The sequence below is a fragment of the Coffea arabica genome, chromosome 7e, assembly GCF_036785885.1.
Source record: "Coffea arabica cultivar ET-39 chromosome 7e, Coffea Arabica ET-39 HiFi, whole genome shotgun sequence".
Classification (NCBI taxonomy): Eukaryota; Viridiplantae; Streptophyta; class Magnoliopsida; order Gentianales; family Rubiaceae; genus Coffea; species Coffea arabica.
In genome coordinates, this window is record NC_092323.1 from 5,407,226 (window position 1) to 5,433,434 (window position 26,209).

At 38.3% G+C, this 26,209-nt stretch overlaps 2 protein-coding genes across 5 annotated transcripts; one reads left to right on the top strand and one right to left on the bottom strand.

Moving 5' to 3' along the window:
• The first annotated feature begins 891 nt into the window (after positions 1-891).
• Positions 892-15,111, top strand: LOC113702120 (uncharacterized). Its single transcript, XM_027223124.2, has 24 exons — positions 892-1,233; positions 1,327-1,436; positions 1,677-1,842; positions 2,753-2,853; positions 2,965-3,037; positions 3,154-3,289; positions 3,898-4,058; positions 5,184-5,308; positions 5,380-5,479; positions 6,034-6,130; positions 7,391-7,442; positions 8,075-8,176; positions 8,257-8,403; positions 8,484-8,646; positions 8,752-8,991; positions 9,070-9,224; positions 9,875-10,003; positions 10,126-10,243; positions 10,395-10,590; positions 10,769-10,880; positions 10,956-11,110; positions 11,571-13,002; positions 13,554-13,748; positions 14,359-15,111. The coding sequence occupies exons 1-24, from the start codon at positions 1,101-1,103 to the stop codon at positions 14,827-14,829; spliced, it is 4,869 nt and encodes a 1,622-aa protein (XP_027078925.1). The 5' UTR covers positions 892-1,100; the 3' UTR covers positions 14,830-15,111.
• A 2,001-nt stretch (positions 15,112-17,112) lies between these two features.
• LOC113702078 (uncharacterized) lies at positions 17,113-22,764 on the bottom strand. 4 transcript variants are annotated; one of them, XM_027223045.2, is made up of 11 exons: positions 21,466-22,764; positions 20,872-21,041; positions 20,494-20,592; positions 20,279-20,395; positions 19,534-20,058; positions 19,056-19,411; positions 18,867-18,966; positions 18,662-18,721; positions 18,192-18,275; positions 17,954-18,070; positions 17,113-17,732 (listed from the first exon to the last, which is right to left on the bottom strand). In XM_027223045.2, exons 2-11 carry the CDS (start codon positions 21,004-21,006, stop codon positions 17,430-17,432), a joined length of 1,896 nt encoding a protein of 631 aa, XP_027078846.2. In that variant the 5' UTR covers positions 21,007-21,041; positions 21,466-22,764; the 3' UTR covers positions 17,113-17,429. The 4 variants fall into 4 exon arrangements, with proteins under 4 accessions (XP_027078846.2, XP_027078848.2, XP_027078847.2 ...); XM_027223047.2 differs by lacking the exon at positions 21,466-22,764 and having other exon boundaries at positions 20,494-20,706; positions 20,872-21,012; XM_027223046.2 differs by lacking the exon at positions 21,466-22,764 and having other exon boundaries at positions 20,494-20,690; positions 20,872-21,008.
• Positions 22,765-26,209: the final 3,445 nt, after the last annotated feature.

Sequence of the window (26,209 nt, forward strand, 5' to 3'; positions counted from 1 at the left end):
AGCACCAAAAAAAAAAAAAAAAAAAACTCAATGAGATGGATGTAGTTTTTAAGACAGTATATACATGTTATTAACATAATATACCAAGCTTACTTTTTAAAATCATCAAGTTTGAAATCAATTACATTAAGACCTCGTAATTCGAATAAATATTCAAGTAAGTCCTTTATATAAGAGCAGCATGTAATTCATCTTCTTGTTTTTTAATTTTTTTCTCATGTAGGATTTAAGAAACGGAAAGAGAAAAGGAAAATTAGAACTCAAGACCTCTAAGTGACTTGTATTTCTTTTTGTTTGTGTAAAGTTACACTCTGAATATTTAACACTATAGCATGTGATGTACTCCTTCCGTCCCACTTTGATAGTCCTGTATTCTTTTTTCATCTGTCCCAAATTGTAGTCCACTTTCCAATTGAAGAATGTAGTTGTATTTTAATTTTCCTAAAATACCCTTATTCAATGTAAATAGTTGTAACTATAAACCTACCCCATTTAATGAGAGTTGATTCTTTTTTTACCATCAATTCAAGTTCCCATAAAGTTGTATCATATTTAATGTGAGGGTATTTTAGAAAAATAGCAATCTAAATTTACTTTTCCAACAAAGTTAACTACTTTTTCTTAAACTGTGTGAAAAAAGAAACAGGACTATCAAAGTGGGACGGAGGTATAAGATAAATATAAGCAGATTATTTTGTTAAAAAATGGGGAGTACACATGAAAAGGATGCATGCAATGCAAGAAACGAAGGACTCGAAAGCGCTGCATAGCACACCGCTTTCTATTCTGTTTCGAGCGGGTTGACTTTGTTAAATGGACCCAGCACGACTTCATTTAAGATTAAAATGTTCTGTTCCCAATTTTTATAATATTTTTACCACTTTGCTCCCGACCTCTTTTTTAATTACTTTTTTCTTCCGTTTCTTAATTTTAGTTACGGAAATCATGTTCGTTGATGAATAGCTCAAACGATTTCAAAATCAATGAGCTAAAAGCACCTTCCTCTCGATCTCGATATCTGTAGGCACTTTTGGAGTTAGTGTTGTCATTCCTAATTTGATTTAGGGAACCGATCAGCTGAAATTGGAGAGGAATAATTGATGGAGTGGGCGACGCTACAGCATCTAGATCTCCGGCACGTTGGTCGGAGTTCGAAATCCTTGCAGCCTCATGCCGCCACATTTCACCCTACTCTGGCTATTGTGGCCGCCGCTGTCGGAACTCACATCATTGGTAAACTGATTTCCTTTGTAATTTTGATAATTTCCTTTGATCTAAGGCAATTGCCTGCTTAATTTTTTGTTAAATTATTTGCTTAAAATCTAGAATTCGATGCGCATACTGGAAGTAAGATCGCGGCCATCGATATTGGTTCTCCGGTTGTGCGTATGGCTTATAGTCCTACCAGCGGCCATGCCATCATTGCAATACTCGAGGTTAGTTTTGGATGAAATTTCAATGAACAAACTGTATAGTTGTACTTTTTGAAACCGTAAGATCAGTACTCCGATTGTTGCTCTTCTTCTGTGCTCTCATGTCAATTACTTCGTCCTTCGTTTAAGATAAATCTTTTTTTTCAAAAAAAAAAACTATTTATAATGTGCTTCTTTAGTCTATAGAAACTGACAGTGGAGCATTTCCTGCTTGTATGGGGAAATTTGGTGTTTCATGCGCAGGATTGTACAATTCGATCCTGTGATTTTGACTCTGAGCAAACATGTGTGCTGCATTCACCTGAAAAGAGAATGGAACAAATTTCTTCTGATACAGAAGTTCATCTTGCCTTGACTTCTCTTCAACCTATTGTGTTTTTTGGTTTCCATCGAAGGATGAGTGTAACAGGTTGGTTTGGTTGTCAGTTGTGCAAGTAGTTATATAATCTTTTCCCTCTTCTGAGCCAGGATATAGGTTACTTGTAGACTATACTTGCTGTTGGCAAACAAACCTCCCAAAAGACGGTAACAAATAAGTGAACAATGGAATGGCTTAGATGGCTAATATTATGTTGGAATGCATATTCTTATACTGTCTTTATGCATTAAAAGATAAGGTAGAAGGAGATGTACTCAAATACATACACAAAATTCAACTGTCATTTGACTATACAAGTACTTTCCAACTTCTAAACAACCTCTGCTTAACAGACAGGAATTATTATATTGCCATAAAACTTTGAAATTTCAATGCGTAAAGAATGAGTTAGAAATGGATACTATGCAGTTGGCATATATGCATGCCTGACAACCAAGACGCTCACTGGAAATAAACATCATCACCATAAACTGCTATGAAGTGGCAAGGAAAAATAAATATAAAATCTTTAAATTAATTACTTTGGAGAAGAAAGGATGGAGTTTAAATCATACAAGTACCTGACATAAGGGATTGGCAACTTAAGAGCTACCCATGAAACTCACTTCAACATGATTATGATAAGTTTTGTTTGGATAGAATGAGTGCAAGCTATAAAGCTTATGTTTTTAGTTTAATGTTTTTAAACTCGACAACATCCAGCGAAGATGAAAAGGCAATTGTCAGGATAGCATTGATAGCATTGTGTTGCTTGTCTCTCTTCTATTTAATGGGATTCATCTAGCGAAATTTATTTTCTTATCTGTCTCCATCTCGCTGCTCCCCTGTCTGACTTGAACTATATCATGTCACATACATAATTTTATCAGTTATGCTTTTCTTCATGTAGCTATTTTCTTGGAATTGGTTTTCTAACTTCATGGTATTTGCTCTTCTAAAGTTGTTGGAACAGTGGAAGGTGGGAAAGCTCCTACGAAAATAAAGACAGACCTGAAGAAACCTATTGTTAATCTTGCTTGCCACCCTCGCCTTCCTGTTTTGGTAAAATTTTTTCTCTAGTTTCTGTTCCTTTCTAGATCTATCTTCTGCCTTTAATGCCAAGGACTTTAACTTGTGGGTATTGAAGTGAGCTTTTCTCGTCTTCCATTCCAGTATGTAGCTTATGCAGATGGTCTGATCCGAGCCTATAATATCCATACATATGCTGTTCATTACACCCTACAACGTGAGATTTACTTAACTTTCATTTGTGATATTATAGTCTAGTCCTCTAGTAGATATCTCTCTCTCTCTCTCTCTGGGGTTAGTGATTCCATCTCTATTTTTTTTATGTCATTTTAGTTGATAACACCATAAAGCTAATTGGAGCTGGAGCATTTGCCTTTCATCCAACATTAGAGTGGGTTTTCATTGGTGATAGACGTGGTACACTTCTTGCTTGGGATGTATCGACTGAAAGGCCTATGATGATAGGGATGTAAGTTTTACAAGGTTCTGCTACTGTGTTTATGAATTGCCTCCATGAGGATGAGTTCTTATGCATTTAAAGATGTGCACTTTTGTGTTATTTCTTGTTAAGGAAGTAAAAGATGATGTTAAATAGAAGTCAGGTAGTCGCCCACTTCAACCTTGCACCAAATAAAAGACCAGTTAGAACTATTATTAAAAACATATTATTTTTAGTGTTCATAGTAACATGTACCTCTCTCTCTCTCTCTCCCCTTAATATGTGGTGAATAGGCTCACATTGCTGGAAAATTTATTGAGCTTTTGGTATTGGTTTTGCTTAATGTATAATCTAATTTAGCTGTATATTGCTTTTGATACAACAGTGCAAATGTTTGCTTCAGCAGCATGTTTGGAAGTCAGATGTAATTGCAAGTTCCACATCATTCCTTCTTGCATACTAATGGAGTTTCCGTTACTTTGCAAATTTTTCTTGGCCACTTGTGAGGGAATAATATTGGATCCATGGATTTGTTACTAATCTGTGATGTGAACGTATTTGTGGTTATTTCTGTTTCTTTTCCTCAATTCTGTTTAGTTCTGAATCATGAAGTTTCTGTCTACTAATGGAAATTGCAGTACTCAAGTTGGTTCTCAGCCAATTACATCAGTTGCTTGGCTCCCAGTGTTACGGTTACTTGTTACGTTGTCAAAAGATGGAAGCATCCAATTATGGAAGACTCGAGTTAATGTGAATCCCAATAGACCTCCAATGCAAGCAAATTTTTTTGAGACTGCTGGTTGGTTTACTAGTTGATTCCTTGTAGAATAATATTTTGCACTAATTGTTGTGCATATAGCAACTGGAAAAGGAGGTTAACTGAGTAATCCAATTCATTTTTTATCCTCTTATTGGTTTGTCTACATACATGGATTTCATTAGAGAAGAAGATGAGCAAGCCTTATACCTCAATAATCATACATAACCTATATTAAATACTATTATTCAATGAACCCTACTGATTAGAATCATGTACTCCTGTGTGAATAATGTTACATTGGGCTAGAAGAAGTTGAAAATGAGGTTGACTTAGAAGCTGTCATAGTAAAACAATTAGCGAGGCATTTATATTGAAATAATTCTGTGACAACTGTAACGTCGCAGAGCATCTTTTAAGAGGTAAAGTAAAGCTATCTTGAGGCCTTGCTGAAAGGCTCTTTAAGCTTTCATAGATGTATGGTGTTCTTGTCTGAGTCCATATTAATGCTGAATTTTATTCTTTTTCCAGCAATAGAGATGGCATTACCTGCCAACATACAAGGATTGCTATAACTGTAGGCTTCCGTATGGCAATGTCATACTGCAAGATGTTCACATACACATGCATTCTCACGAGCTCTACCTTGGTAGATAACAAACTTTGGAAGAAAAATGTAAACATATCGTTACATCTCTAATAAAAATCTTTTTTTTTTCTTCAAGCAGTTTTCATAGGATATGTGCCACAATCCATAGCACACACTGATGTTAGAAATTGTATAGGTTTTCGATACCTAGATAAGACTATCTTTGTTCCCTATGAAATTTAGAGGGGCCTAATCAGAATTTAACTTCTGAGTCCCAACCTTGAATCGAGAAATCGCTATTGTCGTGAAGCTTCTAAAGAAGCAAAGAAGTTCGAATATTTTATATGCAATGAAGCTGACAAAGGTGGGAGGAGAAGAACAATTTGAAATGACAAAGTTATTCCTCTTTGTTTTGAAGACGTTGTGGTTTGTCTCTTAGATCTGAGTGTTGTGGTCTGTCATGTGTCTGAAAAAAGATTCAATAAGATATTCATTTTTTTTTTGCTATTTTTTATTCCTTGTGCAAGTGTTATGTCCTATGGTTCTCTGATGGATGTTTCTTGCACTGTCTTACGCAGGAATTGAATCAATTGACATCCCTCGGATTCTCTCTCAGAAAGGGGGAGAAGCAGTTTACCCTTTACCACGAATAAAGGCTTTAGAGATTCATCCAAAATTAAACCTGGCAGCTGTATTGTTTGCAGTGAGTGTTGCGTTAGTATCATAAATAGCTCACTCAATTCTTTGTCTAAACAATTTGTTGTTGTGTAATAGAGTATGACCAGTGGAGACAACCGAAAAAACAGATCTGCATATACAAGGGAAGGACGGAAACAGCTGTTTGCTGTTTTGCAAAGTGCAAGGGGATCTTCAGGTGATACTTCTCTCTCGATATGCTATTAGATATTCATTTTGTGCCTTCCATTTTCTATGTCAATTGTGATAGAATTCAAAATTTCTGCCTTTTTCTTTTATGCATTGTACTTTAGTAAACTAAGCTCTTTCTTTTATTTGGCCTTTCTCTGGTGTTGTTTCAGTGGATTTATTTTCACAGTCAAACCAGTCAGAAAAAGCGAAACATTCTTGAGAAGATAATATCATCTTTGTTTCTTGATTGGGTTGTTTGTTTTGAAATGTGGTGGAGAAGTTTTAAGACTTTAGGTACATAAGTTCTCATTTTGGTTATTGAGGAGAAATATATATTCTATACAATCAAGTAAATGCTGTGTAAGCAATTTTTTTTTTCCATTTTTTTCCTGAAAGGCATTGGATTTTTTACAGTGTTAAAGGAGCATATAAGCACATAGAAATTACCAAAAATTTGCAGTTTGTTTACCTTGGGGTCCGTGTTGGCAAGCTTTGAGGTTTAGGTGTATTTGATGATTTTTTTGCCATGGTTTTTAATAGCCCTAATAATTCATCATGCAGCATCTGTGTTGAAGGAAAAACTCTTATCTCTGGGTTCATCTGGAATATTAGCTGACCATCAGCTTCAAGCACAATTACAAGAGCATCATTTGAAAGGGTTAGTTGGTAGCTATTCTCTTCTTTTTTTCTTTTTACAAAGTTGGTGGTGTCAAGTGAAGCTGGGTTTTATTATTCTTTGTACCTTACATTAGTATGTTCTATGTGGTTAATTACAAACCCTCCCCTCCATCCCCACAATTCCAGACCCAAAAAAAACAAAAAAATGAATGAAGAAAGCAAGTGGAGCATTTTGTTAGCATCACTAATAGATTGTTACAAATGGTGAAAATTCTGAGTTGTCCTTCGAGAGAAAGTGTTAACCTGTTTGTGACACAGAACAAGAAGGGTAAAACAGTGATAACTGATAAGATGCCTTAAACCTTCTATGCTGAGCACAATCTAGCCATAATGCTCATCAATTAATTTGTACAATTTTCAGGTTCATGAATATGCTCTTAATTTTTTGATTTGAATTATGTGGTTAACTCATCTTATCAACCACCTCAATTGTGTGATGATAGAACATTGATTAATATTGCTTAGACTTAGAAGTTGTGTTTTGTATCTCTTATCACTTCATTCTCAATATGGTGATTAAGAAGACATTGTTATATCTTATGAGATGCTAACCAGTACAGAATTTGCCAAACTTCTGCTTTCTGTACTTGACATAGACCTTAAATCTAATAATTTCCTTTCCCAATACTTTATGCATGAAAAAGAAGTTGTTATCACATTTTTCCAACTTTCCCTGTTAAGTTTTGTTGGTCGCACACAACAGATCTTGCACTTTTCTCTTAAAATGCTATTATGTTTGCTCTAGATGGTCATCATGTCATGGTTAGATTACTTGAGGGAAATAAATCAAGTGAATATTCTCCATCAGAAGTAGTAGTACCTAACTGTTTGTAAATTAAGTCTAGAATCACCTGCAATTGCTAATTATGCAGCAGGAATTGCTTGATTGAGTACCTGATCATTTAGTTAGAGTTTATCCTGAATTAGCTGATTCCAGTAATTCAGAGTTCAAGGCATTTTTTTCATCTGTCTTGAGCTATAGCAATTGTTTTTCTCTTAGGAAGGAAACATTAGAGTTTTTTTTTTTAATTTTGAATTTCTTGATGATTAATTAGAAGCAACACAAGGCCATTTTGTAATTTTTCTGAGCTTAGATTGAAAATTTTTATGGTAAGCTTTTGCATGTTTGGTTTTGTATTTGTTTTGTCATTCTTTAGTTTATTCTTTGCCATGGCTATACTCTCCTCCTAAACAAAGGAGTACTTGTATGCTGATAAACCATTTGCTGGTTTCATCTCAGTCAAAATCAAATTACAATATCAGACATTGCACGAAAGGCCTTTCTTTACAGTGTATGTCTCTCTTAATTTATTTCCGCTTCTCTACTAAACATACTTTATGTCGTTGATCTCTGTGGATTAATTGCTCTTTTCTGTTGGCCTCATATTTTGCGTAAAAAATATTTTAGAGGGTGCTCTTAGATCCTCATTTTTATTATTTCTTTTAGAGCATATTGGGTCTGGCATTGCCTCAAGGTACAAATGATTCAACTTGATTTTATATTTTGCAGACAATTATCACTGGACCTTCTAAGTGATGATTATATTCCTAATAAGAGCTTAATTAACATTTAATTTGTTGTGGTTCTTCTTATCTGTCTTTTTCTGCTTTTTGCAAAACAAATTTGATTTTCAGAACTAATTACATGTCTAAAAACTATTAAGGTTCAGAAACCAATTTCTGATGCCTAGCTGGTCTTGTGACTTGCTTGTATCATGCTTTTGTGTTTAGCACATCCTTCAGACATACTGTAAAGATACAGGTTTTTATATGCATAAAATGCACCCTTTTACTTGTCTTTCCATCTTTATGTAGCTGGAGATGTTGAACTTGGCAATACATGTCCTCTCTCTGTTTTTGATCTCAACGGCAGTACTTTATGCGAGTGGTGTTGAATAATTAAATTTTTACCTGGCTGTTGCAGCATTTTATGGAAGGACATGCCAAAACTGCTCCAATAACTCGGTTACCTCTCATCACTATCTTGGATACTAAGCATCTTTTACGAGATGTTCCTGTTTGCCAGGTGACTATGTTGGTTGCATCCCAGTCTTTGATTTCTAATGTATCATAACTTGATCCTAATGTGCTATGTGTTTTTTTCAGCCATTTCATCTGGAGCTAAATTTTTTCAGTAAGCAAAACCGAGTACTTCATTATCCTGTTAGGGCTTTCTATTTGGAAGGGGCAAATCTCATGGCTTATAATCTCTCTTCTGGAGTGGATAATGTCTACAAGAAGCTATACACCTCGGTGAGATTTTTTTTTTCTTTTTCTTTTTTTTTGGGCAAATTGATTTGTTGCGGTTTGGTTCTGAATAATTTCTGTCTCAGATACCCGGGAATATAGAATATCATGCGAAGTGCATTGCTTACAGTAAAAAGAAGCACCTGTTTCTGGTTGTTTATGAGTTTAGTGGCACTGCACATGAAGTGATTCTATATTGGGAGAATACAGATCCTCGTTCAACTAATAGTAAAGCAAATACGATCAAAGGTCTTCCCCTTTTGTTACAAGTGTTAATTTGTGCTGCTGCATCTTTTTGTTGTATTTAAATTCATTCAGATCAATAAGCTAAGTTCATTTCCATCAATTTTCCAGGTCGAGATGCTGGTTTTGTTGGTCCTAATGAAAACCATTTTGCAATTCTTGATGAGGACAAGACAGGACTTTCTTTATATATATTACCTGGAGTGGCTTCACAAGAGTCTAAGGACAATAATAGCATGATTGATGGAGACCAAGCTGCCGGTCCTGACATTACGGATGTTACTGCTATTAAGGGCCCACTGCAGTTTATGTTTGAAAGTGAAGTTGATCGTATTTTTTCTTCTCCACTAGGTAGTTTTATGAACAATATTTTTATGTTAACCTATTTTTAGGCTTATAAACTTCTGACTGATCATTCCACGGATTTAGAGTCAACCATGCTCTTTGCTTCGCATGGGGATCAAATTGGCTTGGCAAAGCTTGTCCAAGGATACCGCCTTTCAACTGCTGATGGTCATTTCATATCAACTAAAGCTGAAGGGAAAAAATCAATCAAGTTGAAAACCAGTGAGATGGTACTCCAGGTAATTACTCTGGGACCTACTGAATTACTACCACCAATTCCTTCATTTATCTATTATTTTATTTTTTTGCTTTCAATATTATGGCTTATAATTTGAAAAACTTATAGGGAACATGCAAATGCATAAAGAGACGATATTTGCTCTGCAATGATTACACATGTAGTATTTCTTTAGATTCTTTATAAACATCTAACTTCTTCTGGGAATATGGCATCTTACATCTTAAATTTGTTCAAGACACCAGATGGTTTAAGTGGCATCTCACATCTTATTTAAGTGCAGGAGTACACTTGTGATTGTGTATTCTTTACACAAGTTTACTTACAGTTATAGGTTTTGAGTAGGCAATACTTGGCCTGCTTTAGCTGTGCTCCCATACCTTAGCTTGTGAATTTTTTAATTTTACAATCTGACAATGATTTGAAGTAAGTATCAAATATCAGTCACAAACGGCCTTTAGACTGTGAATTTGTATCTGAATTGAAAGCACTTGCTTGAAGCATGATGATTATTAACATTGACCATCTTATATCTTGTAACACATGCGGCATTTAGTCTTTGCTTCTGTTATACTATGATTTTTGCAGGCTTGTGATTGATTAAAAATTCTGAGGGTAATATTGCTTATGTTTCTAATATGGTCCTCTTAGGTGCACTGGCAAGAAACTCTCAGGGGCTTTGTTGCCGGTATACTAACTACACAGAGAGTGCTCATTGCTTCAGCAGATCTGGATATATTGGCCAGTAGTTCTACGAGATTTGATAAGGGGCTGCCTTCAATATCCTGAATACAGTGTTGCCTTGTGATTTATTTTTTTGATTCTCTTCCTGTGCGTTTGGATTTGTTTGCATATGTTGATTCAATGTCTGTGAATTGCTGGAGTCTTTAACATGTGATTACTTTAGATCCCTTCTCTGGATTGGGCCTGCTCTTCTCTTTTCTACTGCTACTTCCATCAGTATGCTTGGCTGGGATGGAAAAGTGAGAACTGTACTTTCCATATGTATGCCAAATGCAGGTATGCACTTAAGACTTGCGCCAAGTGTGACTGGTTACTTTCTTTGTGGAGAATACTGGTGTAGATTGTTTTACCTTTTTCACATCTCAGTCACATGATTCCTGTTCTGACCCAAAAGGGATGACTTTTTTTTTTTCTTTTGGCTGTGCAGTACTTGTTGGAGCTTTGAATGATCGCCTGTTGCTTGCAAACCCTACAGATATAAATCCCCGACAAAAGAAGGGGATTGAAATCAAGAGTTGTCTTGTGGGCTTGCTTGAGCCACTTCTTATCGGATTTGCGACAATGCAGCAACATTTTGAGCAGAAGCTTGATCTACCAGAAGTACTTTACCAAATCACCTCAAGGTTCTCCTGCTTATAGAACTTCCTCTTCTCTACTTATTTAATTTCATTGAATTGTAAAGAACTTACGCTTTGTTCCTCTTTTTTTTTTTAATTCTTTTGCTGCATTATGACCTCAGAGATTTATGATATCAAGCTTTTCTGACTGCTCTCGCTCATCATGTTCATTTTCTCCATGAAGGTTTGATAGCTTGAGGATTACTCCAAGATCACTTGATATTCTTGCCAGTGGTTCACCAGTTTGTGGTGATCTTGCTGTTGCTCTGTCGCAATCAGGCCCCCAATTCACACAGGTGATATATGTGCATTTTGTTCAATATCAATGACAATCTGTCGTAGAGTTATTAATTTAACTTCTTTGTTTTAAGGTGTTGCGAGGAATCTATGCAGTTAAAGCACTTCGCTTTTCTACTGCTTTATCTGTCCTAAAGGATGAGTTCTTGCGGTCTAGAGATTATCCACGATGCCCCCCAACCTCACATTTATTCCACCGATTTCGCCAGTTGGGATATGCATGTATCAGGTGGTTGAACATTTTTCTTCTTTTCGGACACATATTTCTGGTCTACTGTACTTCTTTTGATTGCTTTAGCATGTTCTGCTGTGACCAGCCATTGTACACATAGAAAATCTATGGTTTTGACTGAGCAATAAGTTTGTTCTTTCTCTCATCTCAGTAATCTACATCCCACTTCAGGACTTGATGCCGAAGGCCACAGTATCTAAATGTCAAGTAGAAATTCATTGTAGTTTGTTGTTTTGATACTTCTGCATGTAAATGTAAACTTGAATTGAACTGAAGGCCCTGCTTTTGTCGATAAACTATTTTAAGTTTGCAACCGGATATCCTTTTGTCTATAAATTATTTTAAGTATGAAGCCAATTTACTGTAGAGTGGCTATCCTTGTAACAGATGTATTTAAGAATTTATCTTTATAACTTGTTCTTTCTTTTTTACATTGGAACGATATGTGAATTTGCAGATATGGTCAATTTGACAATGCAAAAGAAACTTTTGAAGTAATAGCAGACTTTGAAAGCATGCTTGACCTCTTTATATGCCACCTTAACCCTAGCGCAATGAGGCGTCTTGCTCAGAGATTGGAAGAAGAGGGCGCTGATCCAGAGTTAAGGCGATATTGTGAAAGGATTTTGAGAGTCCGCTCAACAGGGTGGACCCAAGGCATTTTTGCAAATTTTGCTGCTGAAAGTATGGTTCCTAAAGGACCTGAATGGGGTGGTGGGAACTGGGAGATTAAGACTCTTATTAACATGAAGGACATACCTCAATGGGCACTGGCTGCTGAAGTGATGCCTTATATGAGAACTGATGATGGCACCATTCCATCCATTGTTACTGACCACATTGGTGTTTATCTGGGCATCATTAAAGGAAGAGGAAATGTTGTTGAAGTGAGAGAAGATAGTTTGGTGAAAGCATTTAAAGCTGAAGGTAGTAACATCAAAGCAAATGGACTTCAGACAGCTCTAGCCACATCAACACCTGGCAAGTCTAATGGGGTTCCTGAAGGTGAACCAAAATCGAATTCCTTGATGGGCCTAGAAACCCTCTCTCAGCAATTTTCGGGTTCTCATGCAGTTGATGAACAAGCCAAAGCAGCAGAGGAATTTAAAAAATCGCTGTATGGTTCTGCCGCTGATGGTAGCAGCAGTGATGAGGAAGAAAGTTCAAAGACCAAAAAGTTACACATTCGAATTCGAGATAAACCAGTCACATCATCTACCGTGGATGTAAATAAGATTAAAGAAGCCACAAAGCAGTTGGGTTTGCCGATGGGTAGAACCAAATCATCCACTGGTTCATCCCCGGATCTTGGCCTGATTTTATCTCAACCTGCTCCTCCCACCACTGGAAGTGTGACAGCTCCTACAGTTTCTGCACCTACTGATCCTTTTGGAACAGACTCTCTGGTGCAACCTACATCTACCTCACAGCCTTCCCCTATTTCTACTGGTGCTGGAGTTACACCTAGGCCGATCCCGGAGGACTTCTTCCAGAATACCATATCATCTATCCAGGTTGCTGCATCACTGCCTCCTCCTGGAACTTACCTTTCGCAACTGGAAAAGAATTCTCAAGGATTACAAGGTAACAAGGTTGTGGCTAACCAGGAGAGTGCACCTGTAGCTGATATAGGTCTACCTGATGGTGGTGTCCCACCACAAGCAACGCAGCAACCTGTTTCATCTGATTCCATTGGCCTTCCAGGTGGTAGCATACCACCACAGTTAAGTGTTCAGCCTGTCATGCCAGTGCAGTCTCAGCCTCAGATGGCACAAGTTCCAATCTCAACACAGCCCCTTGATCTCAGTTCTCTGGAAGCTCCAGGTTCTGGAATGCCAGGAAGAGCTCCTGAACATCCCACTTCTCCAAAAGCTGTACGTCCTGGACAGGTAAGCATTTAGTTTTGTTTTCATCATCTCTTGTTGTCAAATACTAAGAATTTAAAAGAATCAAAACCTTGTTAGTCAGGGCATAAAGGGTTTCCCGGAAAAGTCTAGAGATGGTTTATCTCAAGATATAATGAATGTGGAGATATTATGTGGCAAACCATGCTCGTAGCCGTCAAAGTTCTCATCAGACCGCCAAAAAAAAAAAAAAGAAAAAAAAGGAAAGGAAACACACTACATTAAACAAAATGTACGAAACACACTACATTAGACGAAATGTCTGAAGGTTCAATTTAGATGCAAATTTTGATTCCAACTCAACACAATGTACGTTCAGTTCTTCAAAATGTAATCACTTTGAACACAAGTAAACATAGAACAAATTTTTATGAGTGCCATACATGGTGTTAAAAATGATGTACATGGCATATACAAATAGAGAACATAAAATATGGCAGTCTAGTATCTGCCGCAGACTATCGGGGTTATGTTTTATGTTTAAAAACCTGGCATATGGTTATTCTGCCTTAATCCTTTTATTCTACTCATTACAGGTTCCTCGTGGGGCTGCTGCTCCATTTTGCTTCAAGACCGGAATGTCTCATCTTGAGCAGAATCAACTTCCAGATGCATTATCCTGCTTTGATGAAGCTTTCCTAGCACTGGCCAAGGATCAGTCTCGTGGAGCTGATATCAAGGCTCAGGCCACAATATGTGCTCAGTATAAAATTGCAGTCACGCTACTCCGGGTATTGTAATTCTTAACCTTGGGAAAACTCATATGGTCTCTCTTCAGGTATCAGTTTAAAATGTCTTTTACACGAGGAGTGAGCATGCATAAGGTTGGTATAGCCAAAATCTGTATTCTCGTCAGTCTAGTCTTGGTTCTAAAAGTTCCATCAGCCACCTTAACATAACGAGGCAATGAAGGTCAAAGTAGGATTGAATTGGATGTTGATAAGTTCCATGACTTCCATCAGCCGCCTTAACATAACGAGGCAATGAAGGTCGAAGTAGGATTGAATTGGATGTTGATAATTTCAATTGCCACAACTAAATATGTAAACCAAGTGTATCATTTGTGGCCAAATTGCCACCACTCGTTGGCTTCCTAAAACAAAAGCATATGGTGAGCCTTTTGATAACCATCCTATTGCTTGATTTAGCAATCTTGCAATCCCAAGGAGTGAACCAAAGCAAAAAAAATCCACAACTATGGTTTAATCTTCTGAATGTTATTACATGATGATTGTTAAGTAGAATTCGCTCAATTTTGTCGGTGATGTCCTTTTCATTCTTCTGGTAGCATTTTATTCCACCACATTTCCTCCGGAAATCACATGCTTTTTTTTTCCCCAGGAAATTAGCCGGTTACAGAAAGTCCAAGGCCCAAGTGCTATCAGTGCAAAAGATGAGATGGCAAGGTTGTCTCGTCACCTCGGTTCATTGCCTCTTCTTGCCAAGCACCGGATAAATTGCATTCGAACTGCCATAAAAAGGAATATGGATGTGCAGAATTATGCCTATTCGAAGCAGATGCTTGAATTGCTCCTATCTAAAGCCCCTCCTGGCAAGCAAGATGAGTTGCGTAGCCTAATTGACATTTGCGTTCAGAGAGGATTGTCCAACAAGTCTATTGATCCTTTAGAAGACCCTTCCCAGTTCTGTGCTGCTACACTTGGTCGTTTATCAACAATTGGTTATGATGTTTGCGATCTATGTGGGGCCAAATTTTCTGCACTGTCCACACTTGGCTGCATTATCTGTGGAATGGGAAGCATCAAAAGATCTGATGCTCTTGCGGGACCTGTCCCTTCGCCATTTGGCTGAGATTCATAAGCTTCCTGGATCGACTTAATTGGCAATTTTGTTGTGTGCTACTTCCTTATTTTGATCCAGCTTCATGCTGTGATTTTGCTTATGCTACCCTCTTTTTTTATAATTTTGTCCTCTTTTTTTTTTTTTTTTTCATTTTCATCTTTTGGTTATTTTTCCAGTAGGTATGTTGTTAGCTGTACAGTTTATGTTGTTTCATATTGGGAGGCTTTCATATTTCATGTACTATAATCAATGTACTCCCAGCAGAGGGACCTGGGTGTATTCTTTGCTGTATTTAAGTGTATTGGTTTTGTATGCTTCAGCTGATTTGATTAATAACGGGAAGAGTAGGGATGGCAATGGGGGCGGTTGCCCGGGTGTATTCTTTGCTGTATTTAAGTGTATTGGTTTTGTATGCTTCAGCTGATTTGATTAATAACGGGAAGAGTAGGGATGGCAATGGGGGCAGGTGCCCGCGGGCAACCGCCCCGCGGGGGTCTCTCGGGGCGGGGGCGGGGGGTAATTTTTTCCCCCCGTTTAGAAACGGGGCGGGGGGCGGGGGAGTATACCCCCGCCCCGCCACCTGCAAAAAAAAATTATATATATATAATTATATATAATATGTAATTTAATTAGTTATAAATTTATGATAATGATATTATTAGTTAGATGTATTATATAACGTATATTAGTGTGTGTAATATAATTGATATTATCAATTATACGAATAATTAGACATGTCTACTAATAGAATTTATTAATTAGTTATACTAAATTTACTAAGACATTTATACTAAATTTCTAATTACACTTAATAGAATAACATTTTTTTCTCAAAAAAAAAACACAAACACAATAATGAATTAGTGATTGTATTTGTACCAAAAGTGAAAACTTGACTATTTTAGTTGTATTTATTTTATCATGTTGGATTGTATTCAAATAACTTTTGTTTGATTATTTTTATGAGTTTCAATTGTAAAATTAAAATAAATAATAACTTGATGATGTGTTGATATTTTAGTACTTGATTATTTATTAAAATTTAACTATAATAAAATTTTATTAATTCAGCGGAGAAAATTTTATTAACCCCGCGGGGGAAGCTGGGCGGGGCGGGGGGGAGTTTGTAGCTAGGGCTGTCAACGGGCCGGGTCCGGGCCGGAATTCATTATTCCGGACCCGGACCCGAATTACTATGCCGATCCGGATCCGACCCGTTTACCCGACGGGTCTTTTATTCTATGTTCCGGATCCGGATCCGGCGGGTCTCGGATCCGGATCCGGGTCTACCCGAACAAATTTACCAAAATTTATAATTTCTAATAAAAATGAGAAAAAAATATATTTGTAAACTAATTTCTAACTAATGCAAAGAAAAAATCAAATAAGAAAAGAAATCAAATTAACTTTATTAAAATACATCACCCTAATCAAATTATATTGATAAATATATATTTTTTAAATTATTAATTCATTTATATCCGGATCCAGGTCTAAAACGGGTCGGAATACTATATTCCGTATCCGACCCGTTTTTTGTTTGACAAAACGGATCCGGATCCGGGAAACGGAATTAAATCTCTACCTATACCCGCAAAAATTTCACGGATCCGGTCCGGATCCGGGTCTAGACCCGACCCGTTGACAGGCCTATTTGTAGCCATCCCTAGGGAAGAGTCTCTGACAAAACAATTGATCGCATTACGTTTTCACCGTCAATGTCAACATATGGAACCGTGATACCTACTGAAATGAGAATGTCTTAAGAGAGCCCAGTGCCTTCTTTACATAACGCTAAGTTTGACAAATAAATGTTAAAGCATACGATAGGGAAACTCCTCGAGCGTAAACAGCTGCTAAGCAGTAATTTTACGAGAAGATTTTTATTGTATCAATGCATCGGGTTCACATTAATCCATAATACGGCGCTTTAACGACAGATTCTATACTTGTTCACAATTTCTTTGTAGTATATATCAGAATAGGCGAAACGTGGAATGGGAAGGTGAGCCTCTCTTTCGGATCAATATTGTATTGTGGAAAAATATGGGAAACTGTGAAATTCGTTGATATTAAGAAGAGATCTAGCTACATTCACCCACGATGGGGATATAAATAAATCCCAAATTCCAACTCGAATTTATACGGTAAAAGAATTTGTGCATGTGGGTTATTAGACCATAAACGGCATCTGATGCACATGCGTGCGGCGGCAACCTTTTCTTTTTTTTTTTTTTTTCCTGTTCAGTAGTTAAGTTCTGGGGGAATCACAAGCTTCTGCAGTACTCGAGATTGCCTCGTAAAAGTACTCCCCTGAATATTGTGCGGGAAGGGCAATAATTGGATATAATTTAGCATCAACTGAGGAAAGGACAAACACTTTCAGAGAGGAATACAATGAATGAATTCACAGCAAATACCTATCAATAGGAGATGTTACCAATTTTATGCCGGTTCCTGACAAATACAATCTCCCAGTTTATTTCTATGTATTTCATCTAATTTTTTCAGTATTTCTAGGAATCTGCAATCTAAGTTCTGAGAAGCTTGGAGACTGAAGGTTCTGAATAAGGGAAAAAAGAAGAAAAAGACGGGAAACTAAAAACTTATCACAGGTATATGAGGTACCTGAAACTGTAATTATAAGGCATTATTTCAACTATTTGAGAAAGAGGGTCTCCTCCTCTTCTCACGAGGCATTTTAGAGTTTCATTCCTGAGTTTATCTGGTAGCTGCAAACAAACCCAATCTAGTAATGCCTCCAAGTCTTTTGCAAAGTCAAGAAGATACCAGTCCAGCAATTTGGGGATTACTAGCTTGTTTGCCGGTGAAATGCCAACTGCAGCTTGCAAATATTCCCTCTTCGCAGCTTCCAACTCGTTCTCGACTTGTGCTGCAGTGTACACTCGAACCTTCATTTAAGAAAATTGCGGCCCTCATTACTACTACAAGCAAAATAAGATTTAAAATCTTTGGAAAGCTAAACAACGGGGCAATCGTGGCAAACTGCTGTTGGTGAGGAACAGCTATCCCTTCGTCAAAGGGAACAGAAAACATACTCCCTTTACCTCGGACATCAAGTGACTCTACTTTAAAACAGCTCCAGCTTGTTTGAAGAAAAGAATCAACTTACAGCAGGGGAGGACCAACACCCACAGGAGAGTGCAAATGTCACCAATGGTTCGGACCACTCCAAACCGAAGAGAGCGTGAGCCTTCATTTCATCACCTTTTGCTGATTTTGGACCAGTCTGTTGACAAAGGTGAAAAAAAAAAAGCTATGACCAATCTCATCAAATTCTGGAAGCTATTACCATATGCTTACAGGAAACGAGCAAAAGAGATTACGAAATTAAATGGATCACGACTTACATGTTTTAGATGATAAGGCAACCTCAGGATAAAATGCTCAATTGTTATTGCATTTAGCAGATGTCCGCCAACTGTGATTGTTGCCTGACAAAGAGCATGGTTGGGTTTTAAATTTTATTTAAGTGCTGAAATGGGCATGCTATGGTTCACATAAAATGCTATAGACTAGTGATGAACCGAAATTTATTCCTAAAATGAAAGCTTTCACTACAAAGCATAATGTTATTATTCATTTGGTTAAAGAAATTATGAACAAGTACCAGGCCTTTGCAATACAAAGTTTATGCCTTTGCCCTCAGCTGTTATGTGACACTATACTGTACATTGAATTATTATTCCTGGTCAAAAAGCAGAAATCAAAATTGAAAATGAGATGATTCCTAGTATTGATTGATGCTTTGTCATTCATCTTGATAAAGATCAAAGATTTATGGAAAGCAAGACTCGCAGTTTGAATTTAGAGATCTTGCCTTTTGCAAAAGTTCTACAACCCTCTCAGGACTGTCAGGAATTCCTTGCTCTAAAAATGCCTGACAAGTTAAAAAGGAACAGACAGTCATCTTCCAGTGCAATAATTCGGTTGAAAGATACAGCCTAAAGAAGAAAATACTACATGTAAAAAGAGAAGAAACGTTTGGAGAGTCCAATGCCATTTAATGATATACAACCCCTTACATTCATTATGCAGGAATTGTATGTGTTTATCCAGAAAGCAAGTTTCTGCTGATGGCTGAGTCCCTCTAAATTGACTGTTGCTAGCTTGCCAAGGAGGAGCCTGCAATAAAGCTAATGGAACTCAAAACCAAAGGATTCCTGAGAGTTAAAAGAAACGAAGCTAAAAAGAATAACAGCCTAATGCCTCACCTGAGTCTCCGAATCAGAAACAGAGCATTTGCTTTCCGGTTGAAATCAACGGAGCTAGCTTCAATGGCTGGAAACATTTTGTAAGGACCAAAGTCTCTCTTTCCAGAGCCTGTAGAGATCAAGTAAGGATCTCGAAAATCTGTGTCCACATTGTGCTCGCTCAAATCCCCTGCTATAACAGAGGAAAAGGATTCTGAATCCAGTGTCTTCCCTTTTGATGTACTCAACCTTAAAAATATGTTGCACAAGCATTTCAAAATATCCTGGGAAGTTCTGTTGGCCTCTGTTTCAGCTTCAAACACCCTATCATCTGAAGAACCTGAAGAACTCTCTTGTGCCTGGTCCACAACTCTGCACTGCAGTAATACAGTTCCTAAGTTAGACAACTGGCTCTCTCCATAGTGGCAGAAATTACAGTTCCAGTAAGTCCAGTGAGTCATCAAGACATCGAAGCCAACTAAATCAACTTGAATAGTACCTGCAATTTCACGGAATCAGCTCCTTTGCCTATTTGTTCTGGTTTGATTGGACATCGTCTTATTGGAGTTTTTGTTGCAGCGGCTTTCTGTGCTGGAGCTAATTTATCCTTCACTAAATTAGCCCAGGACTGATTTTCTTTTCCAAGCCTTTCTTCCCCTGGAGAATTTGGTTTCTTTAGCACTTGCTCTCCATATGTTGGCCTGCCATGGGAATATGTCATGTTGCCATCAGCGTCAGATGATGCTTGTTTTCTGGTTGAAAAACTTCTAGCCAGAGAAGGCGACTGCATTGCTGCAGCCCAAGAAGATTCCAAGTTTATATTGCCATGGGAAAAGGATCTTAAATGCCTTCTCCTTCTGGAACTAAGCACCTCAGTGCATGAATCAGCAGCGTTGTTCTCATTGCTCCTGCAGGGTGTGTGAACGGCTTCCTGGTGGAGACCTTGCCTGAAATTCACAACCAGTTCTTCAAGATACACAACCTCCTCTTCCAAAACAGCCACTTCAGCAAGAAGTTCTAGCATCTAAAAAATCAGAACTGAAAAAATCAACACCATTTTCGTAATTAAGATTTTGTGCGCTAGAAACATCAAAATGGAGAAAATAGGAATAGCCCGCCACATCAACGGTGACACATTAGTCATTTTGGCCACACCAATTAACGATCTTCTGTACCATGTCAAATAAATGAACGAAGAAAATATTGGATCCAAAGAAAGCCAATTTTGTACTAATAATACTGACGTATTGAGGGAGATAAGGAGGCAGACGTGGCAAAGCTCCCAATGGTCTATTTAATGCCCTCTCCAATGCTCTATGAACATTCTCTTCATGTCTCAGCTTCTTCTTCAGCTTATCAACCTGCCAACAAGCCAAACATTCAGCATTTCTATAAAAATCTAAACTTGCTATAAAATTGCAGCCAATCAGTCACATTTAGCAGGACAGAATTTGATTACATCTTGCAACAGTGCCAATTTTCTTTCTCTGGCTGATGGACGTCTATTAACTTTCTTCGCGGGTAGTATTTTGCACTCCAGCAATTCCATTTTCTTCTCCTATTGCAAGATTCAGGCTTTATCAATCAAACTATCATCTTGTATGAAACAAAAATCCCATCTCAGATATAATTCTTGTTCATCTTTAACTAATAAAGCTGCATATGAGAACCCCTATAAGAATTGGATCAAAAGTTCGAAACTTTTCAGATCAGAGTGACAATTCACAGTCTACTATGTCTAGGTAGCAGGTAAAGGAGACGGAAATCTATAAAGAAAGCAGGGAGGGGGGTGGTTCATGGCCTACCCCATAAAAACAAAAAGTAAGCTAGGACTCACATCTTGGGGATACAAAGGCGCTTTCTTAAAGTGAAGACCAGAAGCAGCAGCAGCAGTACAATGTTTGCTACTCATTTCCTCTTTACTTCCCATGAAACATCCATCATGATTGTGCACTCCAAAAGCATTTAACATCTTAACTAGTTAGCCTGGCCATCCGATTTCTCCATCTCATAAAAAGAAAGAGCTTGATTCAATGTAAAAGAAGAAGACAGGAAGACAATTTTTCTTGTATTCAGACGAGAAAAAAATGCAGTAGTACAAATGTTTGAACTAGCGAAGACATTCATGAGAGTTGAAGAAACAAGAACCTTGAGGGAGTGTTAATAGATACTGATTTAGATACCATTGAAGGAGAGAGGGAATGAAAACAGAAACAAGAAAAAACAATAGGAGGGGCGGAGAGAGAAGGAGAGAGCGGGAAAAGTTAAAATGGTAAAATGGTGGTCGCTGCATAGTTGCCAGTATCTATCTTGGTTGTGGATAAAAGAAGAGCGAATTGCGCGAAATGTCACTAAACTATTTCAAAGTGCCGGTTCTGGTCACTAAACTTTTTTATTAGCGCGAAATGTCACTGAACTCGTAAATCTGTACCATTTTAGTCCCTTCGTGTATTTGTGCCATTAGGAGAGACGGAAAGTCACTTTTTTGAGGGCAATTTTGTCTACACATTTGTTAAAAAATTTAGACCCTCATTCTTCTTCGTCCTCATCTTCTTCCTCAAAATCACAGCAAAAATTAGACCCACTTGCTGAATTATTCTGCCCAATTTCTGGGTCTTTGATGCCTGATCCTGTGGTGATTTCTTCTGGCCAAACTTTAGAGCGGGTTGCTGTTCAAGTTTGCAAGGATTTAGGGGTTATCCCAAATTTATCAGATGGCTCAACCCCTGATTTTTTCGCTGTAATTCCTAATTTAGCTCTTAAATCTTCAATTATCAACCGGTGTCGACAATCCCGTGTCGAAATCCCCTCCCCACCTGATTATTCTTCCATGGAAACCACCATTGTTCAAGCAAAAACGGCCTCTCAACAGGAACCTTCAGTTTCTGAAACGGAGCTGCTGAGAGGGGTAGAGAATAACCCTCCATTTTTGTTTTCTGCTCGGTTGGAGGCGCGGCGGCGAGGGTCGCTCCCGTGGTTGAGCTCGTGCGCGGTCTGCTGAGGAGCTGGATCTGCGCACGGTGGAGTTGCGCAGAAAGCTGCTGATGGCTGCTGGTGCTGGAGCTTGCGCGCGCTGGCTGCGTAGAGAGGGAGACGTCGCGCGCTGGCCGCAGAAGAGACGCACGGCTGGCGTGCGGCGTGTGAGTGCTGATAGCCGCGGCGGCGCGCGACCAGGTGGGCGGCTGCTGCGCGCTGTCCGCTGGCGGACAGGATGGGCGCGCGGAGGGTTGGAGCTGGAGGGAGGCGGCGTGGCGCGCTGGTCGCACGACTGGAGTGGCGCGCGGCTGGTGGAGATCGAGCGGCGGGTAGCGACGCGATGGGGGCGGCGGCGGACAGCAGGAAGAAGGAAGAAAGAAGAGAAGGAAAGAAAGAAATAAAGAAAGAAAAGAAGGAAAAAGAAAAAAAGAGAAAAGGGAATGTTTTTCATGCAATTTGGCGGTGTCACTGGAGAGCGGTCGGCGTTGTTGGATGGCGGCGCGGTGGCCAGCCTGGTGGCAATTTTGCGGGATGGAAGTGAGTCTGACTCGTCCGAATCAACACGTGAGAATTGTGTGGCAGCTTTGTACTAACTAAGTCACGGGAGTCTGAGGTTCAGAGGGCTGCCCAGGGAGTCTGGGTTTTTGATTTTTAGACATCAAAGACCCAGAAATTGGGCAGAGAAATTCATGGGCAGAGAAATTCAGGTGGGTCTAATTTTTGCTGTGACTTTGAGGAAGAAGATGAGGACGAAGAAGAATGAGGGTCTAAATTTTTTAACAAATGTGTAGACAAAAATGCCCCCAAAAAAGTGACTTTCCGTCTCTCCTAACGGCACAAATACACGGAGTGATTAAAATGGTACAGATTTACGAGTTCAGTGACATTTCGCGCTAATAAAAAAGTTTAGTGACCAGAACCGGCACTTTGAAATAGTTTAGTGACATTTCGCGCAATTTGCTCATAAAAGAATATGTGAATATGATAAGAGGGATTAATTTATCGATGTCAGTAGTCGCAAAGAGTGCTAGTATTAGCAATATTAATCTTGAAGGACGTGATTTAGTGACAATAAAGAAATGCTTTAGCGTCTGAGTCTGGCAGTACTGGTACAGGGCAAGGAGAAGCAGTGAAAAAACAGGGACCAACACTGACTCTTTTTTTTTTTTTTTTTTTTCCAGAAACGATGGATGATATTTTATAAATAATTGAAATGTACAATATTTAAGCAACGGCTCAAGCAGCTTTACAAAGTGTACCATGACACTTAAGGAGAGTCAAAAAATCTCTCCTCATCCGTAAGTATGTTTAGAGCATAATGACTAATTTGATTACATAGAGTCATATTACTAACATTCCTAACTTCAAAAGAGCACATTTGAAACAAATTAGCTAAAGCATGTATGTGTTCAATCAACGTGGCAGTATTTAGATTGTCTCCTTTCCCATCTTTTAGCAAGGCAATATGTTGCTTGTTAGCATTAATGACTTTGATCCTTTGCCAACTTTGTTGTCTTGCTTTCATTAGTGCCAAAAAATTAGTACCAACACTGACTCAAGTCAGCCAAAAAATTATAAAAACAGATGGAGAAAACGAGGGGTATTGGAGAGCTTCGAAGTCAGGAAAAACTCAGTTGGACGGTCACCCACAGCAGGGAAGGGAATGCCGTGAGGTAACACACACTTGCAGAGGATCAGGAACCGGACAACCCCGCACATATGCCATTAAAATCTTTCAAGGACTCAATGCATAATCAATTTGATATGAAGAACTGTAAGTCTAATCCGAATTTTACCGTATATAATCAAAAGTACACAAAGAAAGTTGTACTAGCTACGTGCATCGATTTCTCTGTTGGTTGGCCATTTTTTTTCTATCTTCCTTCAATGTTTATTTTCTGGGGTGGGTTTTGGTGTAAAATCTGATTGGGAAGTACAAGGGCAATGAATGCGTGGGAGCAAAATTTGCACTGGGTGTTGGTTTTATGGAAGTAGTAGTACTCAGGTAACTCAACACACCGCTCTGCTGCTTCTGTACTAAGTAGTACTTAATGCCAGTAAATTGTTTTTATTCCTTTTTTTGCATCCACAGAATTAAGATTAAGATGGTAGTAATTGCAGAATTTGATGATTTTAGAATTTCCTCATATTACTAGGGCTCAGCCACACCTACTACGTATACGTAATTATTTCTTGGTTCGCGTTAATGTGATTACTATTAGAAATAACAGCACTTATATTATTAAGGAAAGAAATGCTGACAATTAATTTTTTGAAAAAATAAAAATAAAAAGCTTGGGAATTGACTCAAGAGTCGTACATCCCAATTCTTGATTACTTTAATTTTCTGTTTCGAAGACGGCATTGATGATTGATTTTCTGCTATAGTTAGTGATTGTATGTATAACTTAAAGCTAGTGTATATGTGTGTATATATATATATATCTATATTTTTCAAAGTAAACAACTAGGTGAATTCCCATGCTATCATCCTCATGTCAAAAGATTAAAATAAAATAAAAGAAAATGAATTTCAAGTGTAGCAATAAATCGAAGAAGAATCTGATTTTTTTTCCCGGATACGATAAATCTGCATTTATTCTATGCTATGAAAAGGGGGGACCTAAAGAGATTTAAGGAAAAATCGACGGAGACTAAACTACTACCGGTGTTAGACGAAAACCATTTTAAAGTGGCAGACCACATATAGTGACGGATGGTTGGAGGCAAGGTTTGAATGCTTGACCTCCTATCCCAAATCCACCTAGCCAAACTCAGCGGTTAAATCCGATTAATTAATCATATAGCGTATGAGTTGTTTTTCTTCTTTCCAACTGGATGATAGGTCTGCTTGCGGAGGCCAATAGTCATCCTTTCCAGAATTGAGCTGTGAAGTAGATATGTGTCAATCGCCAAGCTACTAATTTTAGACTTGCAATTCTAGCATGGTCCATGGACGGTTGAGAATGCGCAGTTCCCCCACCATTACCAATATTCTTTATTGCTTTATATACCACTGAGTTTGATCTATGATGGGATTCTTTTGGCTTTTCGGATTAATTTTTTTAATATATATATGTGTGTGTGTGTGTTCTTTCATGAAGAACCGATGTGATGGTACGTGATGAACCCCTCCAATAGAATTTACAATTCCGGTAATCTCATTGGATTTGCAAGAAAATCAATCAATTCTTGCCCTTTATTTGGCTCAGCCGTCGCAATCGTCGGAAATCTGATACAATACAGCTCTAACACTACTAAAATTACACTACTCCTATTTCTTGGAAATGGATCAAGTCCGGTGGGTTGGAATGGTGGTTATAGCGTGGTCCACAACGTAGGAGGCCGATGCATGCGGGGTTCGTCGGATCGATAACTACGTTGCTAGTTGCGACGTCGAGAGATGAATCCCCATTCATTCATACAACAAGAAGGATATTTGTCTCGCGTGTCCGCCCTCTTCAATGCATGCTTCCCAAGTTGAAACGACAGTTTTTCCCAGATTTCATTGTTGCTAGTCTCAACTCATCTGATTGCTTTTTCTTTTTTTTTCTCCTTCTCAGAATATTAAAATTGTTGAATTTTGCCGTGTCTCCACCACTCAATAGCATGCACTACACAATTTACTCCCATTCCATTTAAAACTGCATCAATATCCACACTACCAAGAAAATTCTGCACCGGCGTTGCCACCGCCACAACTCATTAGCAATTTTTTTTTTTAATGCTTGGAACTGTGTGAAATTTTGCTCTGTTGATCCCCAGTCCTCCCCCATCCCATGCATGCTGATGCAGAATCAATGCCCGTTTAAGAGGTCCGCAAAGATCAGATTGCACCAGGATCAGTCCCACTCATTCGCTGTTAAAATGAATGTGGTCCTCAGTTGAATAGGGGAACTGGACCATCTATGCCAAGATGGGATATGCCCCCCCCCCCCCCCCCCCAAAACACCCCCAATAAATAAAATATCAACTCAGGCCCCATTAAGCACCTTACGCGTTAAGTGCAAACTTTTCTCCTGTACTTGCAGACCAAACAGTACACAGACGACCTAAAAGAGCACACAGCTACATAGAGGCCTAAATGCTCCAATACAACAAAAGGCTTGGCTAGTTATGAAACCAGGACCAACTCAAGATGATATGAAGGTAATCAATCGTTACTGTTAGAATGGTTGTCTCATTTTCGAAACTGCAAT

What these genes read in the sequence shown, in the direction of transcription:
- LOC113702120 (XM_027223124.2), top strand. Translation starts at nt 1,101, where the DNA reads ATGGAGTGGGCGACGCTACAGCATCTAGATCTCCGGCACGTTGGTCGG. An exon ending in AAGTGCAAGGGGATCTTCAG is followed by an intron (nt 5,480 to 6,033) that starts GTGATACTTCTC and finishes TTCATCATGCAG; the next exon opens with CATCTGTGTTGAAGGAAAAA. An exon ending in CCAGTGAGATGGTACTCCAG is followed by an intron (nt 9,225 to 9,874) that starts GTAATTACTCTG and finishes TGGTCCTCTTAG; the next exon opens with GTGCACTGGCAAGAAACTCT.
- LOC113702078 (XM_027223045.2), bottom strand. Translation starts at nt 21,006, where the DNA reads ATGTTAAATGCTTTTGGAGTGCACAATCATGATGGATGTTTCATGGGA. An exon ending in CGCCTTTGTATCCCCAAGAT is followed by an intron (nt 20,593 to 20,871) that starts GTGAGTCCTAGC and finishes ATCTTGCAATAG; the next exon opens with GAGAAGAAAATGGAATTGCT. An exon ending in AATTGGCACTGTTGCAAGAT is followed by an intron (nt 20,396 to 20,493) that starts GTAATCAAATTC and finishes GCTTGTTGGCAG; the next exon opens with GTTGATAAGCTGAAGAAGAA.